This window comes from Ochotona curzoniae, unplaced genomic scaffold (genome assembly GCF_017591425.1).
Source record: "Ochotona curzoniae isolate NIBS_2020 unplaced genomic scaffold, NIBS_Ocur_1.0 scaffold_4505, whole genome shotgun sequence".
NCBI classification, from domain to species: Eukaryota; Metazoa; Chordata; class Mammalia; order Lagomorpha; family Ochotonidae; genus Ochotona; species Ochotona curzoniae.
Window position 1 is genome coordinate 3,281,607 of NW_024467118.1, and position 20,814 is coordinate 3,302,420.

General features: G+C 57.3%; 1 protein-coding gene across 1 annotated transcript; it reads right to left on the minus strand.

Annotated features, from left to right (window-relative positions):
- Positions 1–791: 791 nt before the first annotated feature.
- Positions 792–20,776, minus strand: ZBTB49 (zinc finger and BTB domain containing 49). The gene is made up of 8 exons (XM_040966185.1): positions 20,742–20,776; positions 16,452–16,620; positions 13,859–14,958; positions 11,260–11,306; positions 7,889–7,962; positions 6,578–6,660; positions 6,342–6,503; positions 792–1,677 (listed from the first exon to the last, which is right to left on the minus strand). The coding sequence occupies exons 2-8, from the start codon at positions 16,601–16,603 to the stop codon at positions 1,025–1,027; spliced, it is 2,271 nt and encodes a 756-aa protein (XP_040822119.1). The 5' UTR covers positions 16,604–16,620; positions 20,742–20,776; the 3' UTR covers positions 792–1,024.
- Positions 20,777–20,814: the final 38 nt, after the last annotated feature.

A 20,814-nucleotide genomic window follows, 5' to 3' on the forward strand; every position in this document is an offset into this window, starting at 1 on the left:
CAGTGCCGCACGGTGGCGCTGCCGTGCTGCCTCACCCGCCATCTCCCAGCAGTGCCGCACGGTGGCGCTGCCATGCTGCCTCACCCACTGTCTCCCAGCAGTGCTGCACGGTGGCGCTGCCGTGCTGCCTCACCCACCATCTCCCAGCAGTGCCGCACGGTGGCGCTGCCATGCTGCCTCACCCACTGTCTCCCAGCAGTGCTGCACGGTGGCGCTGCCTCACCCGCTGTCTCCCAGCAGTGCCGCACGGTGGCACTGCCATGCTGCCTCACCCACTGTCTCCCAGCAGTGCTGCACGGTGGCGCTGCCTCACCCGCTGTCTCCCAGCAGTGCCGCACGGTGGCACTGCCATGCTGCCTCACCCACTGTCTCCCAGCAGTGCTGCACGGTGGCGCTGCCTCACCCACTGTCTCCCAGCAGTGCCGCACGGTGGCGCTGCCATGCTGCCTCACCCGCCGTCTCCCAGCAGTGCTGCACAGTGGCGCTGGCAGGTGCCCGGGGATGTGCGTGGTCAGAGGCTGAGCTGATCGCCTGAGCCTTTCAGAACGTGGAAAGATGTCCCTTGGTGCTGCTCTGTGAGCACAGAGGGAAAGCCTGGAGAGGACCCTGGGAGGCCACGACACAGGTCCACGGCCGACAGCCAAGCTGGGCCGCCCGGTGTGCAGAAGCCCCAGCCACACACGCACAATCACGGCTTCAGGGGAGGAATGTTCCACACAGTATGGAAAAGCAAGCCTTATTCAAATTAACTTATGAATTTCATATACAAATAAAATCTGTGCAAATATTTAAAAATACAAGATGCTACCAATTTCGATCATTAAAACATATAAAAATACTATCTGTATGGTCCATGCGCCTTTCCTGTAGCATGCCCGATGCAAAGGGCTGGCTCGGGCCATCCTGGCACGGGGCACTCCTGGGCTGTGTGCTGCTCCAGGGGTCACCAAGCCGCCAGCCGCGGGAGGGTCGCCACCTCTTCCCGGTATGGGAGGGGTCTGAGGCTGACATACATGTGGCCACGTCACTGGTCCAGCTCGTTTTCATTCTGCAGCGTCTTCATGGCCAGCCCCCAGAGCGTCATACTGGAGAAAAACTGGCCCTCGGAGGTCCTGTAGGCCGCAGAGGCCCGTGTGCCCATGGGGTCGGCGCAGTTGTCCAGGGCAGCTAGAGAGGAGCGCATCAAGGCTGTGCCGTCGGCCTGCAGCGGCTCGCTGCCATCCACGTCCGAGTACGCGAACGCCTGTGGCTGTGTGGGCAGCAGCTGCAGCTTGGCCAGCTTCTCGGGGTCCAGGCCGGCTTTCTCCTGCTCGGCCGCCTCGGGGAGCGGCACCACCGGCCGCAACTTCCCGTAGGAGCCCACGGCCTGGCTGTGGAACGCGCTCTCGGCCGCGGGCAGGGGCAGCTTCACCGGCACAGGCCTCAGCGTCCCTGACGCGTCCTGGGAGAAGGAGTCGGAGCTCTGAGACCTGTCCAGGTCCGAGGCCTCGAGGGCCGGGCCCAGCTCGTCCAGCGCGTGCGGGCTCGCCGCGTCCGCCTTGCCGTGCATCTTCTTGTGCCGCCGCAGCACGGCCGAGCGCGAGAAGCACTTGGTACAGATCTCGCAGGTGTAGGGCTTCTCCCCGGTGTGTGTGCGCACGTGCCTGCGGAGGTCCCCAGAGCCCCCAAAGCATTTCCCTGGAAAAAGTAAAAGGGGGATGTGTCAGACACGCCCCCGGGAGCGGACGGCTGTGCTGCTGTGGCCCTGCGCCTCTCCTGACGCCCAGCCCTGATGGGACCTCTGCCTTCAGCGCTAACATCACGCCATGCCCACCTCTCAGGGGCCTCTGTGTGCGTGGGGAAGGTGAGGGGCAGAGTGCCACTGTTGGAAGGCCAAAAGCAAATGCTAAATAACACTGCAGGGGAGCCAACAGCCTCACTCCCCGACTTACCTGGACAGGGGAGCGCTCCTCAAGAGTGTGGGAAGTGACATGGGAAGGGAGGCTGACGTGGCATGCATGCACACACACACACACACACACACACTCCTTGAAATTCATGCATACCTTTTTTATAATGTAATTTCTTCTTTTGAAATATGTACTTGAGGGCCTGGTGCAATGGCTCAAATGGCTAAAATCCTCTTTGATAGCACTGGGATCCCGTATGGGCACTGGTTCGTGTCCCAGCTGCTCCATCTTGCATCTAGCTCCCTGCTTGTGGCCTGGGAAAGCAGTGGAGGACAGGACCAAAGCCTTGGCACCTGCTCCCAGGGAGAAGCTCCTGGCTTTGGATTGGCTCAGCTCTGGCCATTGAGACCATTTGGGGAGTGAAACAGCGAATGAAAGATCTTTCTCTGTAAATCTGACCTGCCTTTCTAATAAAAATATATGAATCCTAAAAAATATTTTAAATGAGATAGAATATTTGCTTGAGAGGGGTTAGTGCTGTGGAGCAATGGGCGCCAGTTGGAGCTCTGCTGCTCCACCTCTGATCCAGCTCTCTGCTAACATGCCCTGCAAAGCAGTGGAGGATGACCCAAGTGCTGGGGTCCCTGCACTCACATGGGGGACCCGCAAGAAGCTCCTGGCTCCTGGCTCTAGCCGCTGCAGCCATCTGAGGAGTGAGTCAGCACATGGAAGAGCTCTCCTCTTTCTTCCTCTGTGTGAAACTTTTTCAAATAAACATTTAATCCAGCTATAGGCACCGCCTAGGTTCTCAGGGTGTTACCCTGCTGGGAGAAAAGCAGCCAGGAGCTATGGGCATTCTGCACCTTGTTAATGCCAAATCGGTGTTACCTATACCAGTGTGCTGGTATAGTTGCCACTGCATTTTTTTAAAGTGGGGAACGCTAGGTTGGGGTACATCCCGTGGCCGCCAAGTAGAGGGGCTGCAGATCGCCCAGGGAGGGGGGCCCCAGACCCCTACTGGAGTAGGAGCAGCTGAGGGCATGTTTGACAGGGGAGGAATGGCTTCTAGGGGCTTCACAGACAGGACCACTGCACTCACAGGTAGGCAAGGGAGCCGAGACAGAAAGGTGTAGAGAGCTATTGGAGGGCATGTCTGGGTCAGGTCAGGACACCCCGCCTCGTGGGAGACCTGGGCTAGGGAAGGCACATGGCCCACACCACCCATCACAGTGTGAGAGGACAGGATCTGTGCCTTCTGTAGGGGCCTTGCGGGTTCGTCTCCATGGGGCTGTAGCACCTGCCAGTTTATGCAAAGAGCTGGGGGTGGAGACAGGCTGAGCCAGGCTTAACCACAGAACTCACCTGACTGGAACCCACCTGACACTAGCTGGGGCTGGGAGAAGGCCTGGTGCATGCAAAGGCTGGGACTGAGGGCAGACTATACCAAGTAGGGCTACGGTACCCCAACAGCATGCCTTATCCGGGGATGAGAGCAAGCCTGGTAGGGGAACTTAGGGAACTCCCCTACTAGGCCGCGGCTCCTACTGCCAAGCACAAAAGCCAGGGCTTGGGGCAGGCCTGGCCAGAAAATGTTGCAGCACTTGTCAGCATTTGTGTGAGCTGGGTCTGGACAAGATTGGCTGTACCAGGCCACAACACCCATGGGTATACATGAGGACCAGCAAAGAGTGTGGGCTGCACCCAGCTAGGCTAGGTTGGTACACCCACCAGCGAGACCTAAGACTATGGATGGGCCATGCCAGGCTGGGTTGAAGCACCTACCAGCATGCACGAGGCCTGGTGCTGAGAATGGGCCCGGCAGGGGCCTCTGGGGACTGCCCTGCTGGGCTGCAGCTCCCACTGATGAGACAGCCTGGGGTTGCGGGCAGACCAGGCTAGGCTATGTTGTAGCACTCACTAGCAAGTGCCAGAATGAGTGGTGGCCAGCTGGGCTAGGCTGCAACACCTGCTGACGAGCGCCAGGACTGGGAGCTGACCTTGTCAGCCTGGGCAGCAGCACCCACTGGCACACATGAAACCTGTTGCTAGAAGGAGACCTGCTGGGGGCATTTGGGGAACTTCCCTCTTAGGCCACAGCTCCTGCAGATAAACATGAGCACAGGCCAGAGCAGGCTGGGCTGAGGACCTGTTGGCCTACGTCTGAGGCATGAATGCCAGCCAGGACGGGGTGTAGGCCAGGCTCGACTGCATTACAACACTTGTCAGTTCACATGAGGGTGAGCCAGGCTGGGCTAGGCTATTGTACTCGTCAGTCAGAGCGGAACTGGGGGTGGGCTACAGCAGGCTAGAGCACCTGGCTGATGAATGCCTAGACTCGGTGTGGGCAATCTCAGACTGGGACACAGCACCTACTGCAGGAGCAACACCTGGAGCTGGAGCAGGCCTGGTAGACACACTGTGGGGACTCCCTTGCTGGCCTCTGTTTCCACTGGTGAACCTGATAGCTGGAATGGGGGCAGGCCAGGCTGGGCTAGGCTACTGGCAAGTGCCAGGACAGATGTGGGTCACGACAAGCTGGACTGCAGTACCCCCTGGAAGGCTTGAGATCCAAGCTTGGCAGTGAAACTGTAGGCCCTCCCTTACTAGGCTGTACCTACCTCTGGTGAGCACAAGAATCAGGGCTGGGGATGCTCCAGCTTAGACAAACGGGGGCAGCCGCTGGCATACATGAGGGCTTGGTCTGGGGGCAGGTTGGGTCAAGCCAAACTGCAGTATCTATGGGTGTGTACAAGAGGGGTGCAGGCTGCGCCAGCATGGGACGCAGCAGAATCTGGTACATGCAAACCTGGGGCTGGGGGCTGGCCTGGCAGGGGATTTTGGGTGTTAGTCCTTGGCATTTACTGGTAGGCGTGAAGACTAGGTGTGCTGGCTGGCTGGACTGGGCTGCTGCAACTGCTGGTCTGCAGGAAGTATGAGGTTGGGGTGGAACTGACCAGGCAGCTCATCCGTTGCTACGAGCATTGGCTGGCGTAACAGAGCCAACCAGACCCGTACTGGCTGGCACACCCTGAAGTCAAGTTTTCAGTAATGCCAGGTAAGGCTTCTTGCGGGACCCCCTAACCAGACCAGTAGACTCAGACCCGGCCACAGGGAAACCTCAGGATGTGTGGCCCGACCTTGCAGTACACATACTAGGCCTGGGCCTCCTCAGTTGCTGATGTCCGGGTAATGGACAGCAGGCCCAGGTGTGCACAGGGGACATGACTGCCAGCTCACCTAGGCCAGCAAGGGATGGCGACCGCCTCATCAGAAGATGGAAAGCAGACAGGCTGGTTGATTCTCCGGGAAAGCTTTGCAACAAGTGTCTGAGTGTGTGGTTGCACTAAGGTGGACTCTGTCAACCAACAGACCTTGCCCTCATGACTTTTTGAAAGGCAATGAGACAGAAGAGAGGACTCTCCCACCTGCTGCTTCATCCCCAAATGCCCAGAGCAGCTGGGCTGAACTCAGTGCTGGTCTCCACGTGGGCAGCGGGGACCCAGCCACCTGAGCCACGCCTGTGGCTTCCCACGCTGCTCATTAGCAGGTGCAGCTGGGGGCAGAGCCAGGACCCAAACACAACGCCTTGTAATAGAGCTGGCCGAAGCTTTCAGATGACCCATTGCATATTTAGAACTTCTACCTATTTACATATTTATACATTGGATTCTTGGCTATGTAGTCCTAGTTTAGTAATAGGTGGTTATTTCAAAATTAAAAAGAAAGAAAAGGCCCTAGCACAACTAGCCATGAGTGCTCCCGATAGTTTTCTGTATAAACCTCTGGAACCAGGGGGCCCAGGCGCCCTGTCCCATGTCTCCATGGCCCTGCTTGGCGTCAAGCTCACCCAGGCGCCCTGTCCCATGTCTCCATGGCCCTGCTTGGTGTCCAACTCACCCAGGTGCCCCGCCCCATGTCTCCATGGCCCTGCTTGGCGTCAAGCCCACCCAGGTGCCCCGCCCCATGTCTCCATGGCCCTGCTTGGCGTCAAGCTCACTCAGGTGCCCCGCCCCATGTCTCCATGGCCCTGCTTGGCGTCAAGCTCACCCAGGCGCCCTGTCCCATGTCTCCATGGCCCTGCTTGGTGTCCAACTCACCCAGGTGCCCCTGCCCCATGTCTCCATGGCCCTGCTTGGCATCAAGCTCACTCAGGTGCCCCTGCCCCGTGTCTTCATGGCCCTGCTTGGTGTCCAACTCACCCAGGTGCCCCTGCCCCATGTCTCCATGGCCCTGCTTGGTGTCCAACTCACCCAGGTGCCCCTGCCCCATGTCTCCATGGCCCTGCTTGGCGTCAAGCTCACTCAGGTGCCCCTGCCCCATGTCTCCATGGCCCTGTTTGGCGTCAAGCTCACTCAGGTGCCCCACCCCATGTCTCCATGGCCCTGCTTGGCGTCAAGCTCACCCAGGTGCCCCACCCCATGTCTCCATGGCCCTGCTTGGTGTCCAGCTCACCGCAGGCAGCACAGCTGTAGGGCCGCTCGCCCGTGTGCCGGACCCGGTGCTTCACCAGCTTCCTCTGCATGTTGAAAGACTTGCCACACTCGTCACACGTGAAGACCTTGTCGGCCGTGTGGGTCTTTCTGTGCTCCTTCAAGTTGCTGAAGTTGCTGAAGCCTGGAGAGACAGCAGGTGTCAGGGAACGGCAGGCATGTCCGATCGCAAGCCTCATGCAAAGGCAGCGCCTGTACCTCGGCCACAGACGTCACACAGGTGCGGCTTCTCTCCTGAGTGGATAATGATGTGGCGCTGCACGTCGCCCGAGGCCGCGAACCTGAAAGGCACGTGAACACGGGTCAGGAGGCCGTGTCCTTCCCCTTGCTCAGAGACACCATGCTGCCTCATGACGGAGCCAGGAGTGGCCCGAGTTCCCATGACAGGCGCATGGAATGTTCTATTTTTCCTTTTCTCCCTTCTTTAAGGAAAGCAGAAAATAACTTGAGTGTCTGTTCTAGCTGTGTTGTCTAGGCCCAGATTCCCGATCATCTAGCACCATGCCCTCAGGGGGTCTCCCAATCCAGGGTAAGGTGAGACTCCCTGCCTGTGGCCCACGGGTTACTGGGACACTGAAACAGCCCCAACAAGGGGGGGCACGCAAGGAGGACGCCCTGAACAGACCCCCGAGGGAGTTCTGGCCTGGTCTCAGTGGACACATCTGCCCTCAGCATCCCGAGGGAACACGCACTCTCCTCCAACACCTACAGACTAACACATATGCCCCTCCAGCTGTGCCGGGTGATAGGCGACCATCCTGGTGCTGTGAGGCAGGCATTTTTCTCCCCACACCCCACAGGGGGAGGCCAAGGCCAGAGGCAGACATGAACTTGCCCCCAGGCTCGCTCTTTGCACCACAGCAGGTAGCACACCAGTATGCCACATTCTAGGGGAGAACCGAGTTGTCGCATCTCCCTCTGCTGTCAGCACAGCATGGTGGTTGACTGACTTGAGGACTTCAGCACCCCCGAGCTGTGTCCCCCCGTAACACAGCATCTCACACACAGTAGGTGTTGACAATTATGAACACTGCGTCCCAGACACACACAACACCCCGCACTGCACTCCTGGCTGGGAAGGCCCCATGGCTGTGGCCCTTCTACTGCTGTCTTACCAGGAGCCAATCAGAGGGCACCCCTTCCCCTCCAGCCAGCAAGGGGGTGGGGTGGGGGGCATTCATCTACTCTCACAGAGTTTTGGAATGAATGGTCTTAGTATAAAGCTGCTCATTTCAGGCAAAAATCTCATTTCCTCTGACTCATCCTACACTTCTTTTAATCTTTAACTGCTCGTCTCACGTGTGTCACTTGGCAGCCTGAGCCCCACGGTGGGAGGAAAGGCCCACACAGTGCTTGCCTCAGCGCTGTGCCCGCACGTGGGCCCCCCCCCCCGGACACCCGCGCGTGGGCCCCCCGACACCCGCGTGTGGGACCCCCGACACCCGCGCGTGGGCCCCCCAACACCCGCGCGTGGGCCCCCCAACACCCGCACGTGGGCCCAGCACTGACCTCTTCCCACATATCTCGCAGATGTAGGGCTTCTCACCAGAGTGCCGGCGCAAGTGGGTCTGCAGGTTCCCTGCCTGTGAAAACAGCAAAGCGGAGAGCGCCCATCAGCAAGGCCGCTGCTGGCACGGCAGCTATGCAAAGTCAAGGACAGGTGGTGGGCTCAGCCAGGCGCCCTGTCTACTTCCACATGACGGTGGATGACAGGCCCACGAGGACTGTGCTGCCCCTGCTGGGGTGCTCCCTGTGTGAAGGGGCCCAGCACCCCGGGGAGGCTGCTCGGGCGCTGGCAGGCCTGTGTCTTCCGTGGACATGCACTGTCCCTGAAGAACAGAGAGAAGCACTGTGCATGCGGACTGCAGAACTGTGCTTTCCAGTTGCCGGTTTGACAGAGGACTCCCAGGACGTTCCAGAGGACGCTCTCCTGGCTGGCCTGCTGCCGTCACCTGGGGGCAGCCCAGCTCGCCCAGCCGCAGGCCTTCCTGGCTCCTGGCACCAGCAGGGCTCTGCACAGAGGAACTCTGCAATGGAGACTGTCAAACCAACTCCAGGGTCAACAGGAACCTGACTAAAGTGCTCAGGAGATGGCGAATTCAACTTGCAAATTCCTCTGATAGTTAAGCAAGACCTTCCATTGCTGTAATCTAGTAGTTTCCCATCTCCTGGCTGAACTAGCACACCCCAGGCAGGAAGTGAAGGTATCAGGTACAGGCGACCAGCATCCACTCACCACACGCAGCTTTTCCACTTGCACTCTGTGCTTTAACTAAACTGCAGATAGTTCATGGATCACACAACATAGAAGGAAGCTGCTCCGCTGGGCTCTGGCCAACTGAGTTAGACAAATGTAACTTAAGAAAAACCTGGGTTGACTTCCTAAAGCATGGGAAGGAACTAGGAAGGTACTGGGAGGTCCCCGCCTTGCACTAGAATGACCAAACAGCACAGCCACACCAACAGCTGGGCTCTGGTTAGGATCTCTTCCAGATGAAAAACAGATTCAGGCAGAGCAGTCGGCCACCGTCTGATGGCAGAGCCGGAAGTGTGCAGTGGTGTGTGGGAACTCTGCTTCTGGTCCTGCTGTCCCTGAGACGTGCCAGCACACGCACACACCAACCAGCAGGGGGCGCTCTGCTGCTCGGCCCAGCTGACCAAGGCCAGAGGTGCTCGGCAGGCATCTAAGTGGGTTACCCAGCATTGTGGACCGTATCCCTGCCCATCTGTGGAAGCAGGCCCCTGCTATTCTATTCAGTGAACTATGCTTCATGGTTCAAATGTGGTGTGAACCAATTCTTTGCAATACTGCATCTGCTTTGTAAGAAAGGAGAGAGAGCAGGGCAGGGTATGGGTGGCACTATGCCACAGCAGCTTTGGGTTTTCTCTGCCAGCAATGCTGGCACCTCATATGGATGCTCCACTTTCCATCCAGCTCTGCTATTGCTCTTGGAAAAGCAGTGGATAATGGGCCGACGGGAAGGCCTGCAAGCCCTCGCCCAGGCCTCCACATGGCTGACGCGGCTGCTGGCCCTTGGGGGGAGCGAACCAGGCACGGAAATCTCTTTTTCTCTTAGTCTTTCCTTCCCTCTGTGTAACTCTGCCTTTCAAATAGACACACTTTGAGGAAGAAAAAAGGTACACTGGTTACTTGTTTCCCCCTCTGAGGAGAGTGCACATGGTCAGTAAATGCTCTAAGACACAAAGCAATGGCAGGAGACCTGGCCCCGACCACCTGGGCTCTAGCCAGTGTCTTCAGTTCTGGGGAGCCTCTGCACCCCTCCGGCCCTCGCTGCATAAACCACACCGTGGAACTCATCTAGGTACATGAACACGAGCCCCGCCCTGGCAGCGTTCACTGTGGATCTGCTAAGCAGCTGCAAACAGCGCTGAACTGACTCACCACGCACACTAGTCCCGGATTCACATTTTGTGAAGTCAATCGGCCTTGAGTTTTAACACTAACTCAGGGTTACCTGCAGGCTCCAAAGCTGGAGTGGTAACGCTGTACTAAAGTACCAGCAGTAAGGCTCTGCTTGGGATGCACCCATGTGGGAGACCTGGAAGAAGCTCCTGGCTTTGGATCAGCTCAGGTCCAGCCGTCATGGCCACTTGTGGAGTAATCAGCAGATAGATGATGTCTCTCTCTCTCCTTTACTCTTAAATCTGCCTTTCCAATAAAAATAAATTAATTAAAAAAAAAACTCACAAAAGGAGGCTTTGAGATGCTGTGACTGCAGGTACACAACTGCCCAGCCCTTGATGCCTCCTCCACACCGGAGCAGCCATGATGCCCCTAGGGAAGACTGGCATGTGAACAGCAAGGCTGGGCATAGGAGGTGGTGGCAGCCATGGCCCGGGGAGAAGGCAGGCTCCTAGAGTGCTTCTGTGGGCCAGGCCTCACCCACACCTTCCACGAACTCACCCCACTCGCATCCCCCATGGCAAGTGGGCTTCTTTTCCTCATTCACAGGTCAGGAAACACACAGCAAGGCATCAGAAAGCTCATCCAGGGCCAGAGTGGTCAGCGCTGGTTGGGGCAGGGTCCAGCTGTAGACCCATCTGGCTCCAGGGCCCATGGGAGGCATTCAGGGCCAGGATTGTCAGCTGAGGTGACCCAGGTGGCTGGCAGGACAAGCACTCTCCATGGCAGAGCAAGGTCTTCCAGAAGGCTGCTGGTGCTCGGCCGTGTCCTGAACAACAGCACATGGCCCCGGCCACAACCAGAAGGAGAGTGCCAGGACTCAGTGGGCACCAGCAGGCCAGCAGGTGGAGGGCATGGGAAGATGGAACGACACCTCCGATGGGGGAGGCACCAGCTGCTCCTGCGCAGCCCTGCCAGCCTGGCACCCGGGCCAGAGCATCGCCCACACTGCCCCTGCAGCAAGGAGCCCCCTACCTCCCACTGCAGACAGAAAGGTCCCAGGTCCTCTTTGTGTGCAGCACAGGGCCTGGCCCACGGAAGGGTCCGAGACATGTCTGCTGGGCAAGAGAACCTGCCCACTGCTAAGTGACCTCTGGGCAACTGAAGGCAAAAGCTGGGAGTTCCGACTGTCGGCCTCTACTGCAATAGCCTGCAAACCGCCAGAGCTCAAGAAGACGTGGCACTGTCCCCAGCCTCCAGGGACACCCTGCTCCCAGTGGGACCAGACAGCTTTCGAGAGGCTGGGCCCCTGTTCCGCAGGGAAGGGTGTCTGAGGACTCAGACACACACTGTTTCCCCTTCGTTCTGCCCTTGAACTACAAGCACGGTGTCCTGCACCCCCGCTCCAGGTCCAGGCTCACGGTGCTCCTCCCGCAGGGACAGGAGCACGGCCTCTCCGTACAAGCACGCACTGGTCACAGGTTTGATTACCAACAGCGAAGAAGAGCATTCCCACCTGAGAGAAGTGCTTCCCACAAATGTTACATTCAAAAGGTTTCTCACCTAAAACAGAGCAAACAGAAAACAAATTGTAAACTCACCACGACACGCACAGTCCCACTGGCTCGGCGTGCGAAGGGCGTGGGAGGCTCGCAGCCGCCTGCTCTCTCCCGTGCCCACTGTCCCCATGGCCGCCTGCCCTGGCTCCAGGGGGACTGCCCGTGGAGGGCTCTCTCCACACTTCCTTTCAAGCCACGCCCACAGGCTGAACCGATCCGCATTTATGCACCCCCAAAGCAGCCTGAGGATTCAGACACATGCCCTTGCTTCAGCTGAGAATCCAAGACGAGCTTTCCTGTTGCACAACACGGACCCACCTGGGCCTGCCCCGCTTGCTCACAGCACGTAAGGGGAGCGAATGACTGCACAGTACAGCAACGCATGGCCCTCTGGCCACCAGGGGAAGGACAGTCACCTGGCACACAGCCTCTAGTCCACCCTGCTCCATACGCACGAGAAAAGGGGCGGGAAACAACTCCAGCTATCCTTAATGCCACTGTGGGCACGCACACTCCTGGAAGGGCTCTCCAAAACAGACTTTCATGCTTCATTTCTTTAAAGACAAACAGGCTGGGGCCAGGGTTGTGGTGAAGTACATTAAGCCTCTGCCCGTGATGTCAGCATCCTGTGCTGCTGGTTCGTGTCCTGGCTGCTGCACTCATGATCCAGCTCACTGCCAGGGCCTCTGGGAAAGCAATGGAAATGGCTCAAGCTATTGGGAGACCGTGGGAGACCGGAACAAGCTCCTGGCTCCTGGTTTCAACCTGGCCCGGCCTAGCTACTGTAGCCATTTGGGGAGTGAACCAGAGGCTGGAAGATTCTCTAGCTCCCTTCCTCAGTAATTCTACCTCTCAAGCAAATAAAAAAAAAAACCTTAAAGGAAAAAAAAACAGATAAATGGCTGGGTTTCTCAACAAAACAGACTGCGACGATCAGGCTGCAAGAGACAAAAGCCAGCAGAACGCTGCATGTTGTCTCGGGGCAGCACGGGGTCTGTACCATCGCCACCATATGGAAGCGTGACAGGCCCCAGCAGGAACAGTCCCCCAAGGGCCTTCCCGACGGCCCACGCTCAGCGCTCGGCGATGGCAGAAGGCCGGTGTCATGGCTGAATGCTGGTATCCTACATGGCACTGGTTCAAGTCCCAGCTACGCCACTTCCAAGCCTGGGAAAGCAGTGGAGGACGCCCGGGTCCTTGAGCTCCTGCAGCCACTAGCAGACCTAGAAAACGCCCTGCTTCGGCCTGACGCAGCCCGGGCCACGGTGGCCACGTGGGGAGTGAACCAGCAGCGGGAGGATCTCTCTCAAACTCTGCCTTCCAAATAAATAGAACAGATATGAAATGGGAGAGAGTAGGGGAAGGAGGGGGGGAGAGAGAGGGAGAGTGAGAGAGAGTGAAAGATGGCAGAGGACCACACGGGGAGACACATGGGCAGGCAGTTATTTTGGAAGCATCCTGTCACACATGACTTCCAAGTTTATAAAGCATCTGCTAACATGTATTGTGCTATCAACGTTATCATGTCTAATTATAGGAAACATGTAAGTATTCTGCAACACACTGTGTGTGTATAGGATCTTAAAAAACAACTGAGAAAGACTACAACTTCAGACATCGAAACTGCAGTGTTTAAAATGCAGGAAACTCACCTGAAAATATCAAATGCTTATGGTGATCTTCTACAAATGTTATACGTCTTTTTATTTGAAATGCAGATTTATAGACAGAAGCAGAAACAGAGGGCGAGCTCTCCCACCTGCTGGCTCACTCCTCAAATGCTGGCACCGCTAGTGCCACGGAGCCACCCTTCCTTTCTACTGCCCAAATCACAACTTTTAAAATCAGACATTTATTAATTCTGAGAACTTTTAGAATTACTCCAACTAAATTATTTTGGAATTAATCCACATTATGTTTTCAAAAATAACCTTAAGGTCAGTGCCGTGGCAGAGCCTGTTAAACCTCCACGTGCAGTGCTAGCACGCTGTATGCGTGCCAGTTGGAATCCTGGCTGCTCCATTTCTGATTCAGCTCCCTGTTAAGGGCCTGAGAAAGCAACGGGGGACAGCCCAAGTACTCGGACCTGGACACCCACACACGAGACCTGGAAGGAACTTTGGGCTTCTGGCCTCAGCTTGGCGCAGCCCCAGCTGCTGGGACCACGTGGAGTGGAAGTCGGTGGAGGAAGACTTTGTCTTTCCCTCTCTGTAGCCCTATCTTTCCAATCAATAAATACAACAAATCTTAACTTAATCCAAATGTAGAGAAAACTAAACATAAGTTTAAGTTATCACTTTAAAATTTGAAATAATACGCTATACTTGCTTGGAGATGGTCAACTCAGCATATAAAACTGGAAATCCAAATATAAAAGATGGCAACTTTTTAAAAGAGAATCACTTGCAGCCCTGTCAGATGAGATCCATCACCAAACGCAGAACTGCAAAGGCGGCTCGGAGCTCTGACCGGGCCTGGCGCCTCGGCGGCTTCCCCACGCAGCGGCACAGATGCTCGTGGACCAGGCCGCGCGGCCCGGCGGGGCGCCCCTGGTACCTGTGTGAGACCGTCTGTGGAGCTCCAGGTTGCTGGGGTGCTTGAAGGGCTTCCCACACAGCTCGCAAACGTACTGCCTCTGCGGCTGCAGCGCCTGCGCTGGGTCTTCCAGCGAGCTGGCAGCCTCGGGGGCCTCGGCCTCACTGGTGCCAGCCACGCTGTCTGAAGGCGCCAGGTCCCCGCCTTCCTTCTCCGCTCCTACTTCGGGGCTCTGGCTGCCAGCTTTCTCTCCAGGGTTCCCACCTGCGGAGCATACTCGCTGGGCCTCGGCTGTGTCAGCTGCCTGCTCCACCCGCCTCTGCGACTGGAGGAAGCTGAGCTTTTTGAGGTGAACAGCCTTCTTGAGCCTCATCTGTTTGGCAGGCTGCTGGCAGCCGGCGTCCGGCTCGGGATCTGGGGCGGACTCGCTCAGAGGCTGGCCCAGGAAGTTGGAGGGCAGGTGCTCGGGGGACTCGAGCAGGCAGGCAGAGGGGCCCACGGCGCAGGGCTGGTTCTCCACAGTGGCGTCTGAGCTGGAGCTGAAGGTGAAGGGCTGCGCGATGGTGCGCTGGTGACTCGGACAGGCGGCCTGCTTGTAGTAGTGCTTGCTGTAAAGGCTCCGGAGTTTGTAGTAGTAACTCGGCTGTTTGAACGGCAGGTCGCTGCAGCCGCCATCCAGGGTCTCGGGGGCCTGCTTGGACCCGTCCCCCGTGGAATGGGGCAGGCTCACCGGTGGCAGCGGCGCAGGGCACTGTGACTCGTCCCCAGGCTTCCCGTGCTGAGCGTCCGTGGCACACTCCTGCAGCAAGGCAGCAGGGTAGCTGTCACTCAGGACACAAGGGCTCTCAGGGCTCAGCGCCCCCTGCAGGGAGAAGGTGCCGTTCCCAGGGGTGCCAGGCAGCTGCTCTGCGGTGGCCGACTTGAGGAACGTGTGACACAGATGCAGGACGTTCTGAACCTGCAGACACTGTGCCGTGTCCAGCATGATGTGGATGTTGTCCTGGTTCAGGTCCAGCTGAGACGTGTACATGAAGTCCAGGATCTGCCCTATGCCGCTCACGTTCTTAACATCCAAGTGGAAAACGTCACTCTTCTGGCTGGACGAGTTCTGAAAGAGGCTCCTGATAACAGGAAGGGGGTTTGTTCACCGTGTCAGTGCTTACACAGGCTGGTAACATCTATGAATATCACTCCACAGCAATGTTAAATAGTTTACCCTTCCACAAGGGCTGATTTCAAACGTAACAGTTTGGCTGACCGTTCAGTTAAGCAATTCAGATGAGTTAATACGTTGGGTATTGAACTTCTGAGAACAGATCTCAAAGTACAGCTCTGAAATACTCTCCTTAACCTTATACATTAGAGGTGGGCACCTAGCTGGGTGGTGAAGCCCCCAGGCTTAGCCTTCTGTAGCATTCTGGTTCCAGACTCCATCATCCAGCCAATCGCGCCCTGGCAGGCAGTGGGGGCTGGCTATAGTGGTTTGGGCTCTGCCACCCATGTTGAGTTCCAGGTCCTGGCTTTGGCTCTGGCCTGGCGCTAGCCATTGCCGGCAGATGGGGAATGAACCAGCTAATGGGAGCCCTCCTGTCTTTCTCTGCTCATTTGTTTCTCAAGGAAATATTTAAAAATTTGCAACTTAAAAACAAATTACACACAGTAATATGGCTGATAAATTATACACCAAGAGGATTTCAATAATTACCAGTAAGATCTAAATATTTTTCCGAAGTGTAGTTGTCCATACATATTGCATATTATAGAGTATAGAAAACTAAAGGATACACATTTCAGTATTTTGTTTACTGACAAATGATATATTTCAAGCCATAAAATACATACATACCAACATTCCATATCTAACTGTCTTCCAAACTTCTGCAAACATAACTGGCTAAGCCAGCTGACCCTTGGTATACACTCATTTTGTAACCTGTCATGTATACGCTTGGCTATCAGGTTTTTCAGCAACCCAATGGTCCACAAACCAACAGTGAAAAAATTCCTATTAATTAAGGGGGGAAAAGGGACCAAAGAATCCAGCCACTTCACCAGTGGAACACATCAAGTTCACAGGCGAATGAGTCAGAGTCAGCTGTGTCCCCCAAACAGCCACGAGTGACTACAGTTTACACCGACCAAGCGGTCACACAATTAGCTCTCCTGGAGGCCACGGCAAAGCCAGGCGTCTGGGACCACCTTGCGCAGGGACAGAAGCTGCTACGTCGGGGCCCGAGCTGACGGCACATGGCGCCTGCCAGCGTGCCATGTCTGAGCCTTAATTCAGCGACTGGAGCATCACAGGGCTGCCCTGACAAGTTATGCCACAGTGCCCGTTCCTGTTCACAGAAATATTCCTATCAATCACTTCAGAAAACGGAAATTCATTATTACAGTGACTAAAATGAAAGACAAAGTATCAAAATAAGATACATTCTGGTGAAAAGCCTTTTTTCACTCTCAGGTGACTTTAAATACCAGAGTTGTAATAACCCGAAGCAAAAAAAAAGGACTAAAGTAAGGAAGAATCAAGGCTTAAAGAAAGGCCTGGTTCTGCTCCCCGCCCACTGGTGGCCAGCTCCCTCCACCCCGCTCTCCCCGCAGGGACACGTACCGGAAGTAGTGGCTGAAGGCCGCCAGGACGTTCTTGTGCGCCTTGAAGCACACGCCTTTCACCACCAGCATGCAGTCGCACAGCAGGCCCTGGATGCGCTGCTCGTGTAGCTGCTGCAGCAGCTGGCAGCTGTGGGCGGCAACAGGGTCCATGCTACCCCGCGCCAGACCTGCGGGGAAGCACGCACGGGAGAGTTTCAGTGACGTGGCCGCCAGCCGCCTGGCATCTGTGCGTCCCGCTCACGGTCCCCCACCTCACCCTGTCACTCATTCCTGGGTGTCCAGGCCTAGGCTGTGGAACAGGACACCTGTGTTACAGGTTCACTCTCCACGGGGTGGATGTGTCCTCCACACTGTGCGCATGGCTAAGGGTCTGAAATTCTAACACGTTTAAATGCCCCCTGTATCTGACAGCAGAAACCTAGATTATAACCAAGATGACACACGTTTCTTATGTCTTAGGAAAATGACAAAAAAAAAACAAACTAATACACATCTAGCAACACGTGTAAGGCCTGAGTGACCAGCTGCACCTGCCACAAGGAGAGCCAGTATCAAGGTGTTGCCCACACATGCTTCTGTGAGGAGCTGCTGACATGCCTAGCACACACCTGCGGGAGGTACGGCAAGGACTGACCAGTGCCCACGACAGAGGGGACGGGCAGCCAGCGGGGCCCTGTGTGGCTGGCGGGAAGGGCAGGTAGCCATGTCCAAGGGGGTGGGTGGCTGTCAGCCTTGCAGGACACCCCTCCCTCCCGTATATGTGTGTGTACATATGTGCGCATGTTGTTTGAAAGGTAGAGACAAGCTCTCCCATCTGCAGGTTCCTCAAATGCCACACAGTCAGGCCAAGGACAGGCCAGGACAGAAGCCACGTGTCTGCACTGTGGGTGGCAGGGATCTGACCTGAGCCACCACCGCCTGTCAGGGGGCGCAGCAGCAGGAAGCGGGGAAGCGCAGCAAAGCAGGGCCGGGACTCAGCCACATCGACACAGACGTGGGCCAACGGCCCCCGCAGGCCCTGTCGAGGGCCATCCTTTACCCTCTGCCCGTGACAGAGGACAGTGTGCCGGGCTACAGGGCCACAGCGACGAACAGGCCTGGTTCCACCTCCACGAAGCCTGACCTTCCGGGCGGCCCCTGCTTCCCTCCCGACTCTCCCCGTTCTCCTTCAGTCTGACGCTGGGACGGCCCTCTGACAGCACCGTGCTCACGCCGGTGTCCATGAGGCAAACTAGCGCTGCTGTAGGCATTGGGGGTACCACTGATTCCCCTTGACCTGGCACACAGCACGTGCCCGTCACAGCTCATGCTGGCTGACCTCTTCACAAGTAGTGATGCCATTTTAACCTTCCCTATACCTTTTGCACAGTGGCCATTCTAATTCCGTCACACTCTCTTCCTTCCCACCCAGCTGGTCCCTTTCCTAACTCTGTCTTCGGGAGGAAGGGCAAGTTGGCGTGGACAGCCTGCGACTCTTCTCCCACCTCCCTCACTCCCTCAGCTTCCCAGGAGGAAGTGTGCGTCTTCCTTTCCGAAGCACACTGCCCTCTCTCAGGATCCCACCTCCTGGAAATGTGCCTCATCCTCCCCCAGGTTCATCACCTTCACGGTCCTGCACAACAGCAGCTTGCACCTGCACTGTGCTTCCTCCCCCTCTGCCTCCGCTGCCTACACACTCGATTCCCCACCTCCTCCACCCCACCCCATCCTTCCCACCTCCTCCCACCTCCTCCTCCTGCACACACACACACCTCCCCACAAACCGTGCTCCCTAGCTCTCCTGCACCAGGCAGCAGGGCTGCGGGCCAAGCTCTGTCCCCCAGCTCCCCCTGCCACCACTCTTCAGGCTCCCGGGGTCCCTGCTCCTTGCCCTTGTCTAGGCCACACACCAACCCTGTCCCTGCCTCACCCCAGCTCTGAAATGGCAGTGCTCTGGGACGCAGCTCTTCAGCCGGCTCCTCTTGTCCGGGACAATCACTCACACCCCAGCTTTCCGCCACCAGGTCCAAATCTCATTCTGCCGAGTGTCTGTAGTAAGGGCCCACAGCTGGAACTCTCCGAGATGTGCCCCTCTTCTCTCCTCATGGCTCCTTTCATCGCCCCACTTCCTTACCAAAAGTGTGGTTTCTAATGAGCAGAGCTGGGGGTGGTATCCCCACCTCCAGGTCTGGGACTAGAGATGATGTCATCCACAGGGAGCAAGAGCAGTGCCCTGGGATGGTCAGCCTGGCCCAGACAAGTGCCCAGGAACCAAGGCGTGGTGCCAGGTGCTAGGAACTGTCCCCAGTGCTGAATCTGAAGGAAGCCAAGAGCTGACAGATCCTGTTACCTGCCCCTGTGCCCGGCTGCCCACAGGGAAAAGGCTCCCTGGTTTATTACTAGCTGCTCACTACAGACCTCTGCTAGAATTTCAACAATTGTACAGGAACTCAACTCATTTCCAAGACAGTCAAGAAGTGGGGAGGCGGGGCAACCTGCCAGAGATCACAAAACCAACACAAGCCCACCCGGGTTCAGAGACCCCGGGCCCTCACTCTCCTGCTCCACTGTCTCTTACACGCTCTGTAAACAAGTCAGGAAGAAAACGTCCAGTAATTAACCCCAACAATAATCTGACAGATGGCCTGTACTTCCCAGGCGCTAAGCTAAGCCCTCTACACCTGACTGAGTCAAGCCCGGGGCCACCCACAAGCCAGGACCACCACCTGCAACAAAGGACAACAAGGGCCGGGGGTAAAAGGAAACTGCTCAGTCTCTGAGCCGCTCCCCACCAGGCATGCAGCCCAGTCTCCTGTCGCTTGCCTGCCCTGCCCGGTACAAGCTGCTGGGAGGAAGGCTGGAGGCTGGGCTCACTCCCAAGCCCAGGTTTTAGGAGCTAACAAGCTCCACACTCTATGGGACACTGCTTCTGGGGGACCTCAGCTGCCTGCAGGCTGAACTGCAGGGGCGAGCGGAGAGCAGGCAAGGACCTGGCTGGGCTTAGCCATCCCTCCCCACTCCGGGCCAGCTGAACTCTCCAGGGCAGTCTCCCCTAGATGACAATCAAAGCGACCCTGGCTGACACCATGTGAGACCCAAGCACTGACGTAAGCACACCTGCCTGAATTCCTGACCCTCAAAACTATAAAACAGCTTACAAGTTTGAGGTTGGTCTATGGCACAGCGATAACCTGCCCCCCAGGACGGAGAGGGTCCCACACCAAAAACTGGTGCTCAAGGAAGGGCAGAGGCAGGATTCAAGTTGAGAGAATCTGACTCCATGACCCATGCCATACATGCCCAGGTAAAGCCTTCCTCCGATCATACCTTCTTCAGTCTACTGCGCATGTCAGAGAGGCCAGGGGACCCAACAGCCAGGCTCTGCCGTAAGACATGCACCAGGTGTGACGGGCAGCCAGGTTTCTCCTCCATCTTTGCCCTAACTCACTGTGACAAGAACCCTGCCCTGTGTGGTGGAGACACGACTACATCGCTTGCTATGCTTGCTATCTGGGACCCAGTAGATGCTCAATGCAGTCTTTGGACGGATGGGAACTCTAGGCCTCTGGTTTTCTGTCTGTAAAAATGAAGAGGTTCCCCTTTGGACTAGGCTCTAGGATTCTTTTTGTTCTAAAACCCACACATGGGGCGGGCATTGGGGGGGCGGGGTTAAGAAGGCTGCCTGGGGCCCGTACCCCGGATCAGAGGGCCCAGCTGAGTTCCAGCTCCGATCACCACTCTGGTGCTGCTAGGGAACACTCCGGGAGGTAACAGATGATGCAAAGAGCTGGGTTCCTGCCGCGTGCCTGGGTCCTGGCTGCTGCAAGCATCTAGGGGGAACCAGAAGTCAGGACTTCTGTCTCCCCTCCTCTCAGATGGGAAGAGACCTTCCCGCAGCACCCGTCCTCACCATAACCCGGTCCGGATCCCGTTCTCACTTGCATACAACCACCGCGTGCCAGCCCTGCCCCGGGGTGCATGCCAGCCCAGCGCACGCACGGGGCACCTGCTGGGGGAGAAGGGAGCCAGGCGTTGCGCCCGGCCGGCGCTCGGCACGCCCGGACCCCCGGCGCAGGCGGCCCGGAATGCCCATGCCGAGATCCCAGACCCTCCTCCCCACCGCGGGGTCGGCCAGGAGGTGCCCAGGCCCACCGAGCCCAGCGCGGACGCCCAGGCCCCGAATCTCCACCAATGACCCTTCCCTCCGGAGTCCGGTCTCGGGCAGGTGCGCGCGGACTCGCGTGGAGCGGCGAGAGAGCCGGCGGGCTCTCCGTGTCCACGCCCGAGCGAAACACCCCGCACTCCTTACCGTCGGAGACCCCCGGCCGCGCGCCCCCTTCGCCGTCCTCTCCACCCGCCCCGCGGGGCCCGGCTCCGCAGAC